Source organism: Lissotriton vulgaris, chromosome 5 (genome assembly GCF_964263255.1).
Source record: "Lissotriton vulgaris chromosome 5, aLisVul1.2, whole genome shotgun sequence".
Taxonomy (NCBI): domain Eukaryota; kingdom Metazoa; phylum Chordata; class Amphibia; order Caudata; family Salamandridae; genus Lissotriton; species Lissotriton vulgaris.
In genome coordinates, this window is record NC_141693.1 from 1,557,262,396 (window position 1) to 1,557,281,909 (window position 19,514).

Here is a 19,514-nt window from a genome sequence, read left to right on the forward strand (position 1 = left end):
GTAGACGCCATTTTACCGGGCGCCCTGCACCTCGGCTGGCAGTCCCTGGAGACTTGCATGAGGCACTCTTCACAACGTAAGCTGCTTATGGCAGGATCCGGGCAGCGGGAGATTACTTTGCAACGTAGCTTCGTGGTGACTGAGCCCATTGATCACACTATCGGCTTTGTCTTTGAGATGGGCTCTGGCGGACATTACGGAGGACGACAACATGGCGACGCCCTCCGGGTGCGGGACTCTGCTGCTGAGGAGCCCATTGTCCTTGCTGCTGTTTTAAATGCCCTGCACGACCTGCGATCATCTATGCGGGCGAACACCCGAGACCTGGAAGACCGACTAGATGCTGTGTTGCCTGGTGAGCCCCCGGACGACTGTATTGCTTGCTATTCCCTGCCGGACCTACTGCACCCGGTGGCCGGCGGTGGAGACATGTGTATCCTGCCGTGTGTCGAGGCACGGAACACCCCGGACGACTCGGCTGCCGGGCTCCCCACTCTGGAGGTGCTGGGAAGTGTGGCACTGGACCCTGCCCATCGGCTGGAGAGTTCTTGCTGGTCGACCTGCTTTGTGCCCACCTTGGGGTCCCCCGTTGGGCCCCCCTGCTCTGCCAGGAGATTGTTGCAATGGCCCTGGCCAGTCGGCCTTCAGGTACTGCTGCTGGGTTTCCACCTTTACTGGGTAGCTACTGACTGTTCGGCACTACGTGGGACAGATCTCTGCGAGGGGTTTTTGGCTTGGTGGTGGTCTCTACATCTGCGCCTCTCGTCCAAGATGGCCGCTGCCCGCCTGGACTTCATTGTTCGGCTGGATCGACGGGGACAAGGCTGACACTATCTTCATGTTTTGAATGTGGTCGGATGCTGACATGGTTGACGGAAAACTAGAACTGTTGGGGTGGTATATGCTATTACGGTGTCGGGTCGGGATCCGAGGAGGGATGGCCAAGGGTAAACCCGTTGATTGTATGTTTCCTTTACCTGGGCCCTCCCCCGGTCTTCTGTGACTTCTTTTCTCTCTTTTCTTCTCTTCTGCATTTCGGGTACTCCTTTTGGGGCGACAGACACTCTGCTAGGCGGGGGGGGGGTAGGCCGTAGCCTCTGCATGTGTGTAGGGTGGGGCGGGTATTCTTATGTTGAATTTTTGTTACTATGGGCCTTGGTTTTAATTCTCCTACTTCTACTCTTTCTCTCCTACTTTTTCTCGGGGTCTTTGGGTGGATCGTTATGGTGTGGGCGGTAACTGCCGACCGTAGTAATGCTTGCTTACAATTTCTCCTGTCCGGTCTTCTGCGGTCAATTGCTGAGCGGATATTGTTTGCCTGATATTGATGCTGATACTTGCCCACTTATGTCCTGGATGGTCTATTTTGCCTCAGATCCTTTCTAGCTTCTTTATGGACATACTAAAAACTTTAAAATTAAACCTCACTTCTCCTGCTTCCCGGTGGCACATATGTCTCCAGTGTAACTCAGTTTTATCCTGTTTTGTGCTCCTATGTTACCGGGTCGCCCTTACAACTTGCTACTGCGCTTCAGATGCTGCTGAGGCCGGCCGGATGGTTGTAGGCCCGTACTTGTATGATTCTATTGTGCAATAAAGGTTTTCAAAAAATTTTAAAAAAAAAAAAATAATCACAAGAGGCTTTTTTCTCTTTCTATATGTGCTGCAGAACACAGCACACACAGAAAAAGGAAAAACGATGAGAAATGAAGATATTTCTCTTCGTTGTGCTTCCCTTACGCCACCCCTGGGGAGGCGTGAGATTTTCACGCTTCCTCCGATTTAAGATTTCTCATAAATCTGGGGCAGTATCAAATGGCCATGGATGTAGCTGGGAACGCCCCCAGCAACACCCATTGCATGCCCCTTTAACGCAGAACACTGCTCTAAAGGGACGGATATTTATCAGTCAGCATTAAGCCAAAAAAAGTGGCTTAGTGCTGCCTGATAAATATCACGCTGGCTTCTGCGCCACGGAACGTCACAAACAGTGACGTTCCGGAGGCGCAAGCAGTTTCATAAATGAGGCCCTTAGTATATTTAGGGAGGAAATGTGTCCTACTGGCTAGAGCTGAAGACTTTTGAACAAGAGAAACCTGGTTCAATGCAATCTTAGAGTCTGATTTAAATATTGGCAGTATGGATACTCTGTTGCAAGACTATGGTCCGCCCGCATAATTTAAATGCAGACAGATCTTTGGTTTAATCACGACAGAGCCTACTCCATCTCTGCCGTGAATAAACACCTCCAAAGGCATGACGGAGTAAGGGCCATCAGAGTTTGACCTCTAGCTCTACCCACCTAATTTAGATGGGCAGAATTAAAGGTCAGTTTTCACTGCCCACCACCACAAGGAAACCCCTGAGTAGGGGACAGTGAAAACTATGAAATGCTCCACTCAGCATGGGAGAAGACTGCCATGGCAAGGGAAACATTGTCTGTTTTGTTTTTTTCAAAAAGAAAATCCCACTTCTGGATATTCTTTTTGAAAATAAAAAGAAAGCAGTTTGCCATACGGCTCTGTCATACTTGATGGTACCATGCCTCAAACTCCAATAAGCATATGGCAATGCATTAAGATATGAACATCGCCTTGGTGATCAATTCATAATTTGAAGGGCAGAAGTGCAGTCATAGCGATGGGGTAAATTACTCTATCGCCCTGACTGCCAAACCTCTGTCCCCCAAATTATAAATTGGCCCCTTTAAACTATCTGTGCCAAGGGAAGAACACAATTGTGCAAATAGTCTAGTTCTGTTGTAAAGTGTTCTAATACCGTTAGGCCAAGTACTGCAAAAACTGCATAAATGTAGTGCTAGAACTCCTGTTGCCTGAAAACAGTGTGCTTTAGAAGCATGTTCATTAATTAAAGTATTCAGGGGATACAACAACATTTAATCCCCTACAAGGGCATTTCAAGGATCAATAGGCTGTGGCACGAGTGGACCTGTGACCATATTTAACATTGTGCCTTGGGGGAAAAACCATGTGGGCACCTTCATTGGGTGCCCCCTGGGCACAATGGTATTATGAAAGGGGCTGCAGACACTTGTGTATCTCCTTCTGTGATACTAGCAAAGCTGGCACACATGCAGCACCAGCGCTATCATGAGAGGGCATTCCTTTATTTGCATGGGGGATGTAGGCCCATGCAAATGAAGTGATCACTTTGCCTCTAAGCCCACTCCATATTATGGCAACAGACGCAGAGGCAAACATGCCCTTAGGAAGCGCACTGAAAGTGCACCAGGAAAGGTGGCACACTTTCAATGAATCTCCTAAAGGCAGCCCTCTGGAAGATAACATAGGTTAGTCCCAGGGACCATTGCCCTAGTTACTCACTGTTCCCGCCTGCAAGGGGATCTCTCTCCCCTTTTGAAAGTGCATGTAGGTGCCACCTTGCCGCCTTCACTGCTCCATATTTCACTTGATAGAACTGCCCCCGGGGCAGCCCAAGTTCGCGTGTGCCTTGAGTGGCAGAGCATTCTTTGCAATACGGCACACTGTCCCTGTTTGCACCTGTCGTACCTTTTCAAAGTTGCGCCATCGCACAAACAGGGAGAACAAGTCGTATACATAATATGGCCCCTGGTGTGCTTTAACTTTTCATATGGTGCATTTGAAGATCTTAAATGACCTGCCCACCTCTTGTAACTACATCTTGAAACCACCCTAAACTCGGGAGTTGGTGATTGTGATGGAAATTACACTGCACATTTCTAAGATAGCTTCTCGCAGTCTCCCTGAGTGAGCATTAGGCTTCTTCCCTCTCTGAATTACAGATTAGCCGATGAAATAGTCTCTTGTCCTTGGAGGGGTAATAAGCAGACCCGGCCGACACAGGTAAGAGCGGTGGGGCAAGTTAGTGTGGGGGGTGGGAGTCGACAAATGACAGAATAGGTAAAATTAATAATAAATAAAATCACTTACCTGGCGCTCGCCACATCGCCGAGTCGCAATGCGGCGAGCGCAAGGTAAGAGTTTTTTTTCTCCATTTAATATTACCTATCCTGTCGTCTGTGGACTCCCCTCCCACCCGGCCCGGGCCACGCCTGGTAATAAGTCCCCAGTAACTGAACCTGGACACCCCTAATGAGTGTAGATCAGAGTTTTTCCTTCTCCACTTCCCTCCCTTCCGGAGCAGACGTACTGTAGAGCCTCCATTTTGCCTCACCTGGGGGATATATATGTTTGTCCATCCGAGCCAGGTCTGCTGGCTTTGTCTGAGTCTAGAATTTCCAATTACTCATTGAAATCTGTTCTCAAAAAAAGAACTTTTTGTGTGAACTGTAAAAACAAATACTCTATAGCACGGTTAGGAGTAGTTAAGCGTTAAGAGTTAGTAGTTAGGAGCAGTTTCCCCATGATCTAGAAACATTTCAAAATTGAGCGTTCTACTGACAGTTGATTTAGAAACAAGCATAATTCCATCTTTGGACCTGCAGAGACAAAGGACCAGAGGCCTTCATGGTGTGCAGCCAGCCATTACTGCCATGGTCATACTTTTGCGGTAATACCGGTGAACATAGGAAATCCCAATCTTGGCTTGGTCCCTCAGCTAAGGTCAAAAAGGGAGCAGAGCTGCAGATGGAATCCCTACATCTGTGGACCTGGAGCTGAAGGTGGGCCAGTGTGTGAAGATAGGATTGAAGCTCAAGATGAAACTGAGGCTAAGGATGAGTCTGCAGCTGTGGAGGCCAGGGCAGAGGTTTGGACTCGGGCTGAGGATGGATTGAGGCAAAGGATGGGACAGGTGCTGATAATGATAGTGGTATAAGGAGGGGGTTTAGCATGGGCTAGGAGTGGGATTATGCAGAGACGAAAGGGTGACAATGAGGCTGGGAGCAGCTTTGGTGTTAGGGCTGCAGCCAGTCAATGGGCTAAGTGTCAAAGACTGAAGATGGGAATGAAGTCTGAGAATGGGAGGGGGTGAGTGTGGAAATGTGAGTGGGTGATATGTGGGTCTGAAGCTACAGGTGCACTCGGAGTGGGGCATGAGTAGGTGATGGGTCGGTCTGTGGTTACAGGAGCACTGGGAGTGGTGCGTGACTGGGTGATGGGTGGGCCTGCGGCTACAGGTGATCTGGGAGTGGGGCGTGAGTGGGTGATGAGTGGGTCTGCTGCTACAGGTGCACTGGGAGTGGGGTGTGATTGGGTGATGGGTGGGTCTGTGGCTGCAGGTGCACTGGGAGTGGGGCGTGAGTGGGTGATGGGTAATGGTTGGGTCTGCGGTTCCAGGTGATCTGGGAATGGGGTGTGATTGGGTGATGGGTGGGTCTGCGGCTACAGGTGATCTGGGAGTGGGGCGTGAGTGGGTGATGGGTGGGTCTGCTGCTACAGGGGCACTAGGAGTGGGGCATGATTGGGTGATGGGTGGGTCTGCGGCTACAGGTGCACTGGGAGTGGAGCGTGAGTTGGTGATAGGTGAGTCTGAGGCTACAGGTGATCTGGGAGTGTGGCGTGACTGGGTGATGGGTGGGTCTGGGGCTACAGGTGATCTGGGAGTGGGGTGTGACTTAGTGATGGCTGGGTCTGCGGCTACAGGTGCACTGGGAGTGGGCGTGAGTGGGTGATAGGTGGGTCTGAGGCTACCAGTGGTACTGGGATAGGGTGTGACTGGGACTGAGCGTGAAGCATGATCTGAGAATAAAACTGGTACTATGGATGGGAGAAGAGCTTTTGCTACAGATGTCACTTAGGCTGAGGGTGGACTAGGGTTGGGGATGCAACTAAGACTTGTTGAGGTTGGAATTTTTGGGATGGTCAAACCTTCCAAGTCCAGGCTTCATGAGCTCCTGTACTCCTTTCAGTCAGCTTTAGGGAGCAGGGCCTAACACTTGAGATCTGCCAGTCCTGACTCTTTCCATCTAAACTTGCTTTACGCAGATCACATGCCGTTGTACTTGGGTGGTGAGCGCCCTAAACAAAATGCATAATGTGATAATATTCAAGTTTATTGCTCAGATAAAAACCTTACACTATATCAATGAAAAGCCTAAAGTTCAGATTGAACAAACAGATTGGAGATTACCTAACACATGGCTCCATTACCATCATTTCTCTGATTTTATTGAGAATATTGGCACGCGGTATAAGATTATTATTAGTATAATGATTACAGTTTCCTTCTTTTTCAAAAAAATGAATTAATAGGCATTACGCCCAATATCGCCTTTAAAGAGCAACAATATTTTCTTAGCAATGCTTGCACTTTCTGTTCTATCATTTTTAACAAAGTGAGCTTTATTTCTCACCAATTGGAAAGTTCAAACAATATTTAGCAAAATCGTGTATTCTTACTAACACATTGTGCGTAGTGGTCCGACGTCTAGAGCTGAGGAATGGACTGAGGCCAAGTGTCTGGAACCATGGATGAGAGTTGAACCGGGCCATGTGTTCTGACAGAGACTGATGGTGGGAGGTGACCATAGACCAGATGAGATAGGGCTGAAGAGGGACTGGGCTAATGATGAGTCTGAGAGGGGGATGCGGCAAGGACCAGTCATGTGACTAAGGATAATTGGACTAGGGCTAGGATAGGGCACAGAACATTGAAAATAGGATTGAGAATTGGACAGAGGCTTACATTTGGCCTGGGACTGATAATAAAACTGCTTTGAGAGGGGCATTGTTTAGAAGGGGATTGGAACTGAGAACTACACTTTGTATAAAGATGATGCAAGGGACTGAGTCGCGGGAGAAGCTGGATGAGCAATAGACTGGAGGGGAAGAGATCAGGGACTGGAAGTAGAGAGAGTAGGCGGAGACTGGCGATGAGTATGGAATCCGGTTGAGGGTGGGTCTAGGGTTACAGGTAGGATTAGGCCTAAAGACAAGACTAGGGTGATAATAATAATTGAAACTGGCTGGGTTTTAACTATGGGATGTGGCTAAGGATGGGGCCATAGTGTGAGCATTGGACTTCAGGTAAAGATGGGGTTGGGTGTTAAGGCTCAGACTGTGTTTGATAATGGGTCTGGGGTATAAAGATGGGACTGAAAAATGAGATGAGCAGTCAATAGAAAATGGACTGAGTATCGGCTAGGGGTCAGAAGAGGGGCTCTGGCTATGAATAAGCCTATTCCGAAGGATAGTACTGGAGGTGTGGTGAAGATCATGTGTGTAAATGTCACGTAAAAGAGAGGACGAGGCTGAGGGTGGGATTAAAGTTTGCTATTTTTGATTTATTGAATGAATTTGTAAAGCACCTAATCACATAGTGCTCAGGTGGAAACAAAAAAGACATTACAGGGAAAATGTGTGAATATTATTTCATATTAGGATGACAAAAGGGAGATGGGAAGGGTGTAACAGACAGTAGGAGCACAGCACGTGTACAACGTAATATGAGAACAACATTCAAGAGACAATGGGCCATATGTAGGTAATCCAAATTTACAGATTCTAAAATACCGAATTTTACCGATTCGGTATTTCAGAATCGGTAAATGGTATGTAGATATTGATTCGGTAAATTTTACCGAATCGGTAAAATTCAGTAAATATCGATTCGGTAACATGCATAAGAAATGTGCAAATCAGGATAAGACCGAGGATTTGGTTAAGGACAAGATAGAGTCGGACTATAGGGTGGCGTATAAGAAAGAAGTTGCTATGGAATAAATCGAGGTTAGAGCAAGGACTAGAGGGAAATGAACAGTTGGATGAGAGGAACATTGACACTAAAATTGAGGCTAAAGTGGGATTGCAGATGCGACTGGAGATTTGGCTGAGTTACTGAAGCAGGGATGGGTTAAAATATGGAAAAGACTGAGTTGGGAGTAATGGCAAAGAATGGGAATACAAATTAATAATGAGGTTGGGCTGAACCTTGCTACTGAAATGAATGATTAAAGTGCCCATTGTAGATTGTAGAAGGGTACATTTGCGAGAGTGCTAGCTAATATCACAGGCTAAGATTGATAGTTGTAGCTCACAATATGTCCAGTAAGTTGTGTTTGAAAAAGCACAATCAAAAGAAGTGTGTTGTCCTTGCCTCATATATAAATACAATACTTGCATTGGTGAGGGGAGTCTAGGGAGTGCATTTCGTAGAGAATGCACTCCCTACCCCCTAGCTGTAACCTTTATATACATATCCTATGCCCAGGCCCTGTGTAGTGGCAGTATAGGCGCTTCTGAAGTGAGTCACAGGCAGTGCATTTTATAAACATCCCATGCCTGTTTTTCTGCTCAGTGTTTGTACAGGTGTTGATGTGAGTCCCAATGCACATTGTGTATAAACTCATACTCCATTGTTTATTAAAGTGTTTGTAGGCACCAGTGGAGTAAGTGCCAGGAGTGCATAGAATATAGTTCTAACGCTTAATTTTCCTTATAAATGTTGTACAGATACCGATGCAGTGTGTCTGTTTGGTGCACAGTGTATAATTCCCATGTCCCATTCCCTCTTTAAAGGTGATGCAGAGACTAAAGAGAACCAGGATGTAATCTGTGATGATCTCTGGTCCTGTGTCCTATATACATGTTGTATAAGTTACATCCTTCCTTTGTTGCTCACAGCGGAGATGAAGGTCTATGAATGAAGGCACCAGCTTCTTGGAAGACATTCCTTTCCTCACAGTCCACTATGCAAAGCTTTCTTTGCTTAGGTCTCTCTAGGATGGAACCCTCTAGAATATTTCTGGGAAGGAAGGATCCAATGAAGGCTGTGGTAGACAATGAAATGTGCAAGAAAGTACTTGAAGTTCACCAGGAGGATTCTGATAATGAGTCTGTGATTGGGTTGTCTCCATTCTCACTAAATATAATCCGCCATCTCAGGCTGTGCATTATACATGATTTCCGATAGATTGCTCAGCAGAGCTGTAAGTTGCAGTCCCAGGTTCATGGTGTGATGAAAGGTTTGCATCATTCTACAAAGTTCAGTCAGACATGTATGTGGCTGGCACTGCAGCAATGGAACAAAAAACACAAATTGGTAGGGTGCCTGAAAAACGTTTTTCTACCACTGACAGTGTATTATGGTGGTGCAAACAAACATGGTACAGAAATTCCCTCTGTTCACTCTTCTCTTAAATGTACTGTGCTTAGAGGTGTAGTAACCCTTTAGCTTAACTCAGCTTGAGAAGGGTGAGGCATCTGTATTGTTAGCAGAATCCAGAAAGTACATTCTCCCATGGTTCACCGTGACATGGTTGTAGAAGTGCTTTTGCTTCCTGGATTGACTTCAATTTTCTCCATCTCCACAGAATCATTCCTGCTGCGCTGCCGCTGGAAAGCCAGGGATGCCTTCCGGATACTGGAGCCCTCAGAGGCCGTGCCTTCGAAGAGCTTGGCCATGAACCCCAGTCCAGCGGACTTGATGAAGGAGCTGCCGGCGAAGGCATAGAGGATGGGGTTGACACTGCTGCTCAGGAAGGCCAGTGCTGTAACAGTGGGACGAATCGTCTTGGCCCCCTTCTTCAGGCTGTCACCGGATGTACCTGATGCCATGTTTCCAAGGACTTGGATAACGTTGATAGCATGGTAGGGAAGCCAGAAAAGGGCAAAGGTCAACATAATAATAGTGATGAGGCGCCCAGTCTTACGTTTGCGCTGGAACTGAGCACTTTTTAACCGTAAGTATATATAGATGTAACTGGTTAGAATGGCTGCATAGGGAATAATGAAGCCAAATATTGTCTCAAAGAGGTACTGGAATATGATGTGTTTGTAACTGCTATGGAATGGAATGCAGACTGGCAGACCATTGGCTGGGTTGGGGAAAATCACCCTATAAAAGGGCATTGGGATGGCCAACACGAACGACAGAATCCAGATGCCCAGTATAATCGCCATGACCATCACTTTGGTGCGTACCTTCTGTGACACATACGGCTTGGCCACAGCAAGAAAACGGTCCAGGCTCATAGAGGCAATGAGAAAGATGCTGGCATACATGCTCAGGCAGCCGACGTAGTGGCAGATCTTGCAGATGGCAACGCCGAAGGCCCAGTAGCCCGTGGTCAGAAGATGGATAAAGAATGGGGCTGTGAGTAGCACGACCGTGTCGGCCACAGCCAGGTGCAGAATCAAGAGGCAGGTGACAGTGCGCTTCTTCATGATGGCCAGGATGGTCCATATGATGAACAAATTGCCAGGAAGGCCGACGATCAGTGCCACAGAGAGGATGGTAATGCCCAAAGTTGGTGAGGCACCCGGTCCCTTTGGAGACGCCAGCACCGGGGTGCTGTTGAAGAAGGAGGAGTTGAGGTAGGTGGAGTTGGTGGGCAAGCTCGCCATCGTCGTAGTTCTTCCTCCTGGGGGAAAAATGTGATACTGTTAGTCGTGAGAAGTCAATAGAATTAGTTAAACATATCACACTTCCAATTTAACACCAAACTGTTAGTCCATCACCTGCTGAGCATCCCAAGGGCTAGTGAGGGGCATCTGTGCCTTGCCCATTCTAACTACTGGATGTTAAGTGCTGTGCTGCATTCCCATGAACTCGCCCAATCACGCAAAGGGACTCTCTCACTCTTTTCAACAAAGTAATGTTAGCTAGGACCCTTCATGCCTCAGTTCCAATGAGCCCTGTTATTAATCACACCCAGAATTTCTGAATTCCTAAGACACTGATAATCATCCCACCTACCTAATCCTCTCCCCGTAGTGCCCATGTGCCTTTAAGTTTTAGTAGCTACTCTTTTCATGTTCCCCTTAAACATTCAAATGTTCCATAAATGTGAATCTGCTCCACTGACACCTTGTGGACCTACAAGTGCAGCAAAGCATCACAACCTCAGCAGTCAGACACAGAGCGATGCGTGCCTGGCTCCTGTGGCTCGTGCAGATGTGTTTATAGAGAAGTTATACACTTAGGGGCAATTGTGAATGCGCTGCCAGCAGGCTGACTACCTTGTTTGTGCATTGCCTCCGTGCAGATAGATTTCTTTCTTCTTTCACGGATGTGCTTAGGATGACAACAGTGAGCACAGATTACAAGGGAAGGGGGTGGTCAAATCAGCATGCAAGGTGTCTTACCCTAATTAGACTTAGGTGGTTCCTATTGATCAATTACACTGTACAGAAGCAATTCACTGCAAACCATGTTCAGAATCTGTGTGACTCACAGGCGTAATGTTTATGTAACAAACTTCTAGAGGTTGGCGAGCCCTTGCGAGCTCAAACCTGGGTCGAGCTGTGTGCCTGGCTCTGGCTCAGCTCGGGTCTTTTTGGATCCTCAAGCCCAAAGCAAAGTGAGCTTGGCTCCTTCCACAGTGACCTCCAACTATGCCTTCTGCACACGAGGAAGTGCATTGGGTTGTTGCATTAGACCAGCAGCACCATTTTACCTTTTGTCAGAATTGTATCTCACATCTGTTTGCTGCCAACAGTTACAAAATGTATTTCAGACAGAGGGGAAAAATAGTGCGCATCTTCAGTTGCTTCCACCACGTTTTTTGTGTTCAAAATAGTTTAATACATTTTATAATAAACAAATGACAATACCAAAAAATAGTACCATCAAAATACCCAATTACAATACAGAAATATTAAGAACAGCAATTAAATTTCAATGGGTAAAAAGCATATAATATAATATTCCTAGAAAAACAAAAGGAAAGGAGAAGAAGAATGTATAAATATCTTATTAATCATGATTAAAGTAGAGCTACTATAAAGTTAAGACTGGACTATTATGATGGCAATGAATAACTAAAAACAGTTACATATTTAAGAAGATAAATAATAATCAACAGGTTTCGAAAAATGAATGATAAGAATTAAAATTATGATTAATACCATTCATAGATAAATGAGCTCCTATTCTGGTAAAAATAACCCATGACCACCAAACATGAACCGATAATAATGAAACACCTTTCCAACAAGTTGTAAAGGATTTTAAAGCTACAGATAACAGAAAATTAACAAGTTTACCTTCTAAGTCATTTACTTTTTGAGAAAGAACCACAGATTTGCAGGTTAACAATTTGAATGAAAAATCTTCATGAATATTAAGGGCCCCATTAGGATGGCGGGCGGGCTTGCCCGCCCGCCATCCTATCGGAAATCGGGACCGCCCGCCCTAAGGGCGGGGGTCCCGCACGCAGCATTAGGATGTGCCCGCCACTGTGGCGGGCACATCCTGTATTTTTAGTATTGTGGCGGGCGGAGCTCTGTGCTCCCCCCGCCACAATACTAAAAACGCTGTGCAGCATTTACATAATCAAAGCGGCAGGCGCCGCGCGGTGCCTGCCGCTTTGATTATGTAAATGCAGGGGGGTACCACAGGTACCCCCCGTGTGCCACCCCCCTTTGCCTTCACTCTGGGGGCCCACAAGGGGCCCCCAGAGTGAACACCGCATGCCTCATTGGAAAATGCCCATTGTAATAATGCGGGCGGTGTCTGACAGACACCGCCTGCATGTCACTTGTTTTCCGTCCCGGCCGCAAGGCGACCGGGGCGGAAAAGTGGCGGGCGGTGTTTTGCTCCGCCATGGTCCCCCCCGCCATTCTAATATGGCGGGGGGGATTACAGGGAAGGATGGCGGGTGGATTTCCCCTGCCAGGCTGGCGGTGGCTACCGCCAGCCTGGCGGGGGCAATCCGCCCGCCATCCTAATGGGGCCCTTAGTATCTTTTTTATAATATCCCAAACTTCAGTCCAAAATTTTAAAACTGAAGGACAATCATAGAGCATATGTTTTAGGGAACCAGTATGTGAATTACAGTGCCAACAATTTGAAGTCGGAAGAAGTTTAGCTTGAAACAAACGTAATGGAGACCATAAACAAGTATATAAAATATATGAGTTTGTTTGATAGAGCGAAACAGGTAACCATCCAGAAATATTGTTAAGCCAACTAATTTTCCATGTATCAATAGATAAAGAATTTGAAAGTTTGTTATTCTAGAGTGTTGAGATGTTCATTTTTTATATAATATTGAAGCACCATGAGATAAAGTGGACACAGTTTGAATATAAATTGATAGATCTGATTTTACATTAGAAGGAATATTTTGATTAAATTAATCTAAGATAGAATTACATACAAAATCATATTTGAGAAAATCAGAAAGAGATAAAATTAATTTTTGTTTGTAAATCCTCAAAAGATATAGAAGCATTATTGTAGTAAACATCTTTAACCCCTTCGCTGCGGATGACAAAGCCAGCTCGTCATGGGCATTACCTGCGCTGCACGCATGACGAGCTGGCTTTGTCACGAAAGCCGCGATTTTTAAATTTCAGCGCACAGCGGGAAAACCCGCTAGCGCGCATGCGGTTAAGGTAAAAAATACCAGCTTTAATCCATGAATGCTAAAATCTAACATTTCTATTAAGTTTTATGCTTGGGTTATACCATAATGACATATCTTCAGTAGTGGATATGGGTGATTGAAAATTAAATCAAAATCATTTAAAATTAATTTAGTGGATTTTAAAATAACAGATTTATGAAAAAATGCAGATTTATTGTACATGGTTAGCAAAGTAGATAATGGAAATGGTTCTTTTAAAGTTTTTTCTATAAAAAGCCATGTAGGGGGATTACTCAAATGAGAGTAATTAAACCAAAGAGAGCTTTGTTTTAATATAAAAGCTTTATGGTAATTAAAAAATAAGTCGGGTAAGCCAAATCCCCCTTCACATTTAGGCAATTTTAGTTTTTTTTATAGCTAATACGAGGTGATTTGTTGTTCCAAAGAAATTTGGAACAGAGTTTATCTACAGCTTTATAAAACGTTAAAGGAAATTGAGTAGGAATCATGGCAAGGGTATAAAACATTTTTAGTGCAATAGTCATTTTTATAGAGTCCATTCTACCCCACCATGAAAGATGAAGTGAAGACCATTTGGATATTTTATCCTTAATATTATTTAAGATAGAGTCACAATTCAATGATATTGTTGTTTTCACAGATGAAGAAAACAAAATGCCAAGGTATTTAAATTTGTTCTCCTTGCCAAATGATTTCATTCATGGGTAACACATCAGGAGTATAGTAGATATTTAAGGGAAAGAATTCTGTTTTATTAGTATTTAACTTGTAATCAGAAACTGTGGAATAAGACAAAATAATTTCAAAGAAGGGAGGGAATAAGGATAAAGGATAGCTAATAAATAAAAGTACATCATCCGCATATGCTAAAGTTTCAATAGTAACCTCTTTAATATTGATTCCAGTAATTTTATCACATTTTCTGATAGAAACAAGTAAGGGTTCGATACCAAGAAGAAACAAAAGTGGGAAGAGAGGACAACCTTGTCTTGTACCTCTGAAAAGAGAAAATTGGTTCGAAGTTTGGCCATTAATAAATAAACGAGCAGTAAGAATAGAATATAGAGCAGATATCATACGGATAAATAAGTCGCCAAAATTAAATGATATTAAAGTATGAAATAAAAACTGCCAATGAATTTAATCAAAAGCTTTTTCAGCATCTAAGGCGAGAACTCCTAATGGTAAATATAGAGTGGATCCTTGTTCTATTACATGTAGTAAAGTTCCAGTATTATTGGGAGAATATCTATTCTTCATAAAACCAGATTGATCTGGATGAATAATAGAATCCAAAACAGAGTTAATCTAGTAGCAAGTATTTTGGCATCAATTTTACAATCTTGGTTTATTAAGGAGATAGGACGGCAATTTGACACAAGTGTAGGGTCTTTGTTAGGTTTGGGTAGTACAATAATTTAAGCCTCAGTAAAAGTAGCTCACGTAGAACCAAAAAGGTAAAAAGTTTAAATAAATGAGGAATAAACTGTAACTGAAATTCTTTATAAAATTCTGTGGAAATACCATCGGCTCCAGGGAATGTTTTATTTTTTAAGAGGCCTTATGGCTAATAAAATTTCATCTTGAATAATAGGCAAATCTAATTTGGTTTTATTTGATTATGAAATCTTGGGCAATCCATATTTACATAAAAAAGAATCAATTAACGAAGAATCATCAAAGTTCGGTTTGTTATATAAAGTAGTAGAAAAATCCAGAAATTCATTAACAATATCATTCTGGTATAAAGCAATTTTACCATTAGAGCCACGAATTTAAGTTATTTGTGTCTTTATCTTATTTAATGTGTAAATAATTGGCTAAAAGTCTTCCTGATCTATTAGCATTAGAACAAAATTTGGCTTTAGAGTTTGAAAGTTGAATACCAGCTCTTCTGCGAAGGATTGAATTAAACTCATATCTAAGTTTTTGCTATTTCAATCTATATTGAAGATCATTAGATGTAATAAAAAGTCTCTGATATTTTGCGATTTGTTTGTTCAAAACTTTAATTTTTGCATTAAAAGTTTTATTTTCATGTGCCATGAGAGAAATAAAGGCTCCTCTAATATAGACTTTAAAAGCATCCCATCTATTCACATAGAGCCTTCTAGGTTGTGAAGAAAGTAATCATGAAGAGCATTTAATAGTTTTTGGTTTATTTTGTTCATTAAGAACAATACTAATATTCATTCGCCATCTGGATTGTGTTGTAAAATTTGAATTCAATTTCAAAATAAAGGAAATTGAGCCATGATCCGAAATATCAATATTACCAATAGTTGGTGTGACCACAGAGTTAATTAGACGTCTAGAAATTAATAAATAATCAAGCCTAGAGTGAGAGTTATGAGGATTAGAAAAAAATGTAAACATTGTTTCTGTCAGAAAGTGTAATCGCCAAATATCTACCAACTTTATAGTTTGAAGAAAAGATTCGAAAGCAAAACATGCTTTAGGAGGTCAAAATTTAGTGAGAGGGAATCTATCTAATAAAGGATCAGATATAATGTGGAAATCTCCTCCAACTATAAGAGGAACGTTACCCAACTTGAGTACTTCAGTAGTTAAAGTAGACCAAAATGTAGGATCATCAGCAGTTTGACCATATACAGTTAGCAAACACATGACTGAATCATTAACTTTAATTTTAGCTATAACATATCTCCCTTCTGTATCTGAAGATTTACTCAAAATTTGGCCATGTAGTCTTTTTGCAAAAAGAATAGCAACACTATTTTTTGCAACTTGCAGGAGAAGATATAATGCTATCAAGCCACTTTTTTCATATAATCTAAGATTTTGTCATCAATATGTGTTTCCTGTATAAAACAAATATCTGCTTTACAACTTCCTAAATAATCTAATATGTTGTACGTTTAACAAGATGACGTAGCCCCTTGGCATTTAATGAAATTGTCTTGACATTATGAACACTAGCCGTAGTAAAAAATGATAGAAGGAAAAAATCAAGAAGAGGACAAAAAAGTGAAGAAAGAAAATGAAGAATAGTAGCTCCAGAACAGGGGACAATGAGAGAGTAGGAAAAAGAAAATACAAACAATTATGAAAAATAAGACAACAATTGAACATTAATAACAGGAATGAAACGCACACCCGCTTTACAAGCATGACCGAAACCGCTGGAGCTCCATGTGAAAATAAACAGTAAATTTGTAAGATATATATGTAACAATAATATTTAAGTAGTAGAATCATGTGTATCCATTGAATGCTGTGAATGTTGATCCAGGAACAATCTAAAGTCTTCAAGTCGATATAAGGACTTTGAAAAGTTATCTTTCCAAATGCGCATTCTTGAAGGGTCAAAAAGACCATATTTATATCCAAGACTTCTTAGCTGAGGGCAAAAAGCAGTGAATTCCTTGCAAATCTTATCAGTATCTTTAGCAAAGTTTTGGTGAATAAAGATTTTATTACCATTAACCATTAAGGAAGGAATTTATCGTGCTGCTTTCCTTATCAAGATCAAATGATGGTGACGTAAACTTTAAAAATCATTTGTCACAGTTTTGTGTGATAAGGATTACGATGAGATGGAATCCTACGTGCTTTATCAATTTAAAATTCCTCCAGAAATTTGATGTTCAGAAGGCCAGGAAACAGATTCTCTAAATATAATCTGCAATTCAACATCCTCTGGTAAATTAAAAATGCGTAAGTTATATTGCCTGGTACGATTTTCCATATCCAGAAGGAGGGCAGACATAGGAGAACTTTTTGCCACAAGTGGAGTAAATGCATCAATTTTAACTTTATTGTCTTGTATTTTAATTTAATTATCCAAAATGTTAATTGACATGTATTTGCGCACATTTTTAATCTCTGACGCGATTGTATCTGTGTTAGCATGAAGTGCTTGAATTTCATGAAGAATTAATGTCAAAGAAGGTTCACTTAACCACTTTCTATTTAACTGGAGGTGGAGAAACCTGTTGCTTCCTTTTATTACGAGGTGTTTGCATATTTTTATTTTCCATTTTCCTTTTTTAAGAATTAAGGAGGTAGAGAAATGTAAAATTAAGGAAAAGGTGATTATTGCACACAAAATGCTTGAAAAAATGATTGGTGCAGCAGCTAAAACAGACTGTGGGAGTGGTTAGGCCAAAGCCAGGCCCTCTCCTGAACACTTACTCGACCCCCCTGACAGACAAGCTGGGCAATACCTCGAGGCAGAGCTGGGAGCAGGAGGGAAGAAAACACCACTTCCAACAACAGAAATTCCTGGAAAAGCCTCACAGCAGCAGATAAGGGCTTCAGAGCAAAGCTACCTCATTAAGGAGGATATTCTGCCGAAAATGTCGTAGTACTTGGTCTAAAAACAGGCTGTGAAAAGCAAAACTCACCGGGAGGTGGCCATTTTGTTTCGCAAGCTCGCGCATCTCTACTTCCACCACGTTTAAGTCAAAGCCAACATGTACTGCCCCATGTAGACCTGTGTGGTCAGGCTTCAGACACTGCAATCCCTCTGTCTCTGTGCCCCCTGGGATGAGCCTCCAGGTGGCCCCTGAGTGCATGCAGAGTATATGAAAGGCTGTTGTTTGCTCGGATTGGGGCTTGGGAAAATTTAGTGTGTGGAGGCTAGGGTGGGGCTTTCATTCTCATAGGTCAAGGTAAAGTTCCCTTACTGTTATCAACGTGAACTGTGCATTTCAAAGTCTCTGAAGGCAAAGGAAGTTTGATTTTTTTTGTTGCTCTACTCTCAGCAGTCCATAAAAACTTGTTGTTATTGCACCACTGAGTTGCAAAATTGAGTTGGCATTTTTTTTTTGCCTTGCCCATGTCTACCCTTTGTGCATTAGTGACATTGTTGTTTGGGCAGGGGACAAGAATGTTTTTAGTTTGTGTTTAAAACCTCTAAATAGATGCCTCACACTGAAGTGATATAATCTGATACTAAGGTGAAACTCTTGCTAAAGAACTGTAGTTGTATTTTTACATGATGTCTGTGGCGTGATTCACATGCCAAATACTTTCAGAGCTCGGGCTGTGCACAGGCTCTCAGATCCCGGACAAACCTTGCAACGTCTCCGGTTAATTTCTTTGATCGCCCACCTTAACAACCTTCTGAACCAGGTACAATTAAGACGAACATAAGTAGCTCCCCTTTTAATAGGTTTTGCTATGTATAGTTGTATTAGAAAGTGCAAAGATCTCCCTGGCTGTTCTCACTTGCTTAAAGATCTGCACCTGTATTATGGTCCTGGGCTGCGTGGGCACCAAAATATGCAAGTGCAGTGAAAAGGAACTCCAGAGTGTGGGGCCATCACCGAAAAGCGGTGTCCTTCTATTCTTGCCCTTCTGTATTTCAGATTGACTAGAAGATTTAGTCCAATTTCCTCAGTACACATCCTGCCACATATTTCCTAATTTTATTATTAAGGAATTGAGGAGCAAGGTTGTGACAGACTTTCTGTGTTAAGTAGCACAACTTGAGCTGAACTCTGTACTCTAAGTAGTAACTGAAGTGGTTTTAGTGCCGGAGACAAATGAGCCTTCCTTGGAAGTTGAGGAATAAGATGAACTGCGAGATTTTGAATGACTTGAACATTTTCGGCTGTGATAGGAAACCTAGGTATAATTAGAATAGTCTATCTTTGCGAGGATGGTGGCCACTATCACAGATTTAAGAGTTTCTTGTGGTAGAAGGCAAATTGGACGTTTGCAACTCTAGTCTAGAGCCTCTCATCGTACCATAATTTGATCTCTAAACATGTTGGATCCAGTTTAAGCATCTTGTTAAATAAGTGCATTAATTTAAGAAACCAGTCTCGATTTAGTAGTCCTCAAGATTAAGAATTTATGGGGATACAGATTGAGTTTCTAGCAATTTATAATGTTACTGCAGTGCTTTGCCCATGCTTTAACTCTTGTGAATGTGCCCCTTGTATACTAGGAAGTTATGAACCATGGAACCGGAACTGTGAGTAAATAATGGCATAATCCACAACTTACATTGATGGGTAATGATTCTCAATGCGTAGTACATCAAGATTTACTTTTTGCAGTGGATGTTTTTGCCACTACAAGAATAGCCACTATGTCACTTGACTATTCCACATGCTATGGAGGGCCGGATCCATGCCAGATTTTTAAAATTACTACATGTATCTCAATGGGGATATCCAAAAAATCTGTCTTGGATCCGGCCCTCCAGGACCAGTTTGGAGACCCCTGATCTAAACTGTAGCATTATCTGTGCTGTTCTGCTCGAAGAGATCCATCGAATGCAATGCTTTTTGTGTATATAATTGTTCCG

General features: G+C 42.8%; 1 protein-coding gene across 1 annotated transcript in view; it reads right to left on the reverse strand.

The window, feature by feature from the left end:
- Positions 1-7,165: 7,165 nt before the first annotated feature.
- LOC147715144 (leukotriene B4 receptor 1-like) overlaps positions 7,166-19,514 on the reverse strand; it is a 51,757-nt gene continuing 39,408 nt past the window's right edge. Inside the window, exon 2 of the mRNA XM_086923627.1 lies at positions 7,166-10,264. Coding sequence (XP_086779753.1) covers positions 9,147-10,247 — 1,101 coding nt within the window. The 5' untranslated portion in view covers positions 10,248-10,264 and the 3' untranslated portion in view covers positions 7,166-9,146. The remainder of the gene's footprint in view (positions 10,265-19,514) is intronic.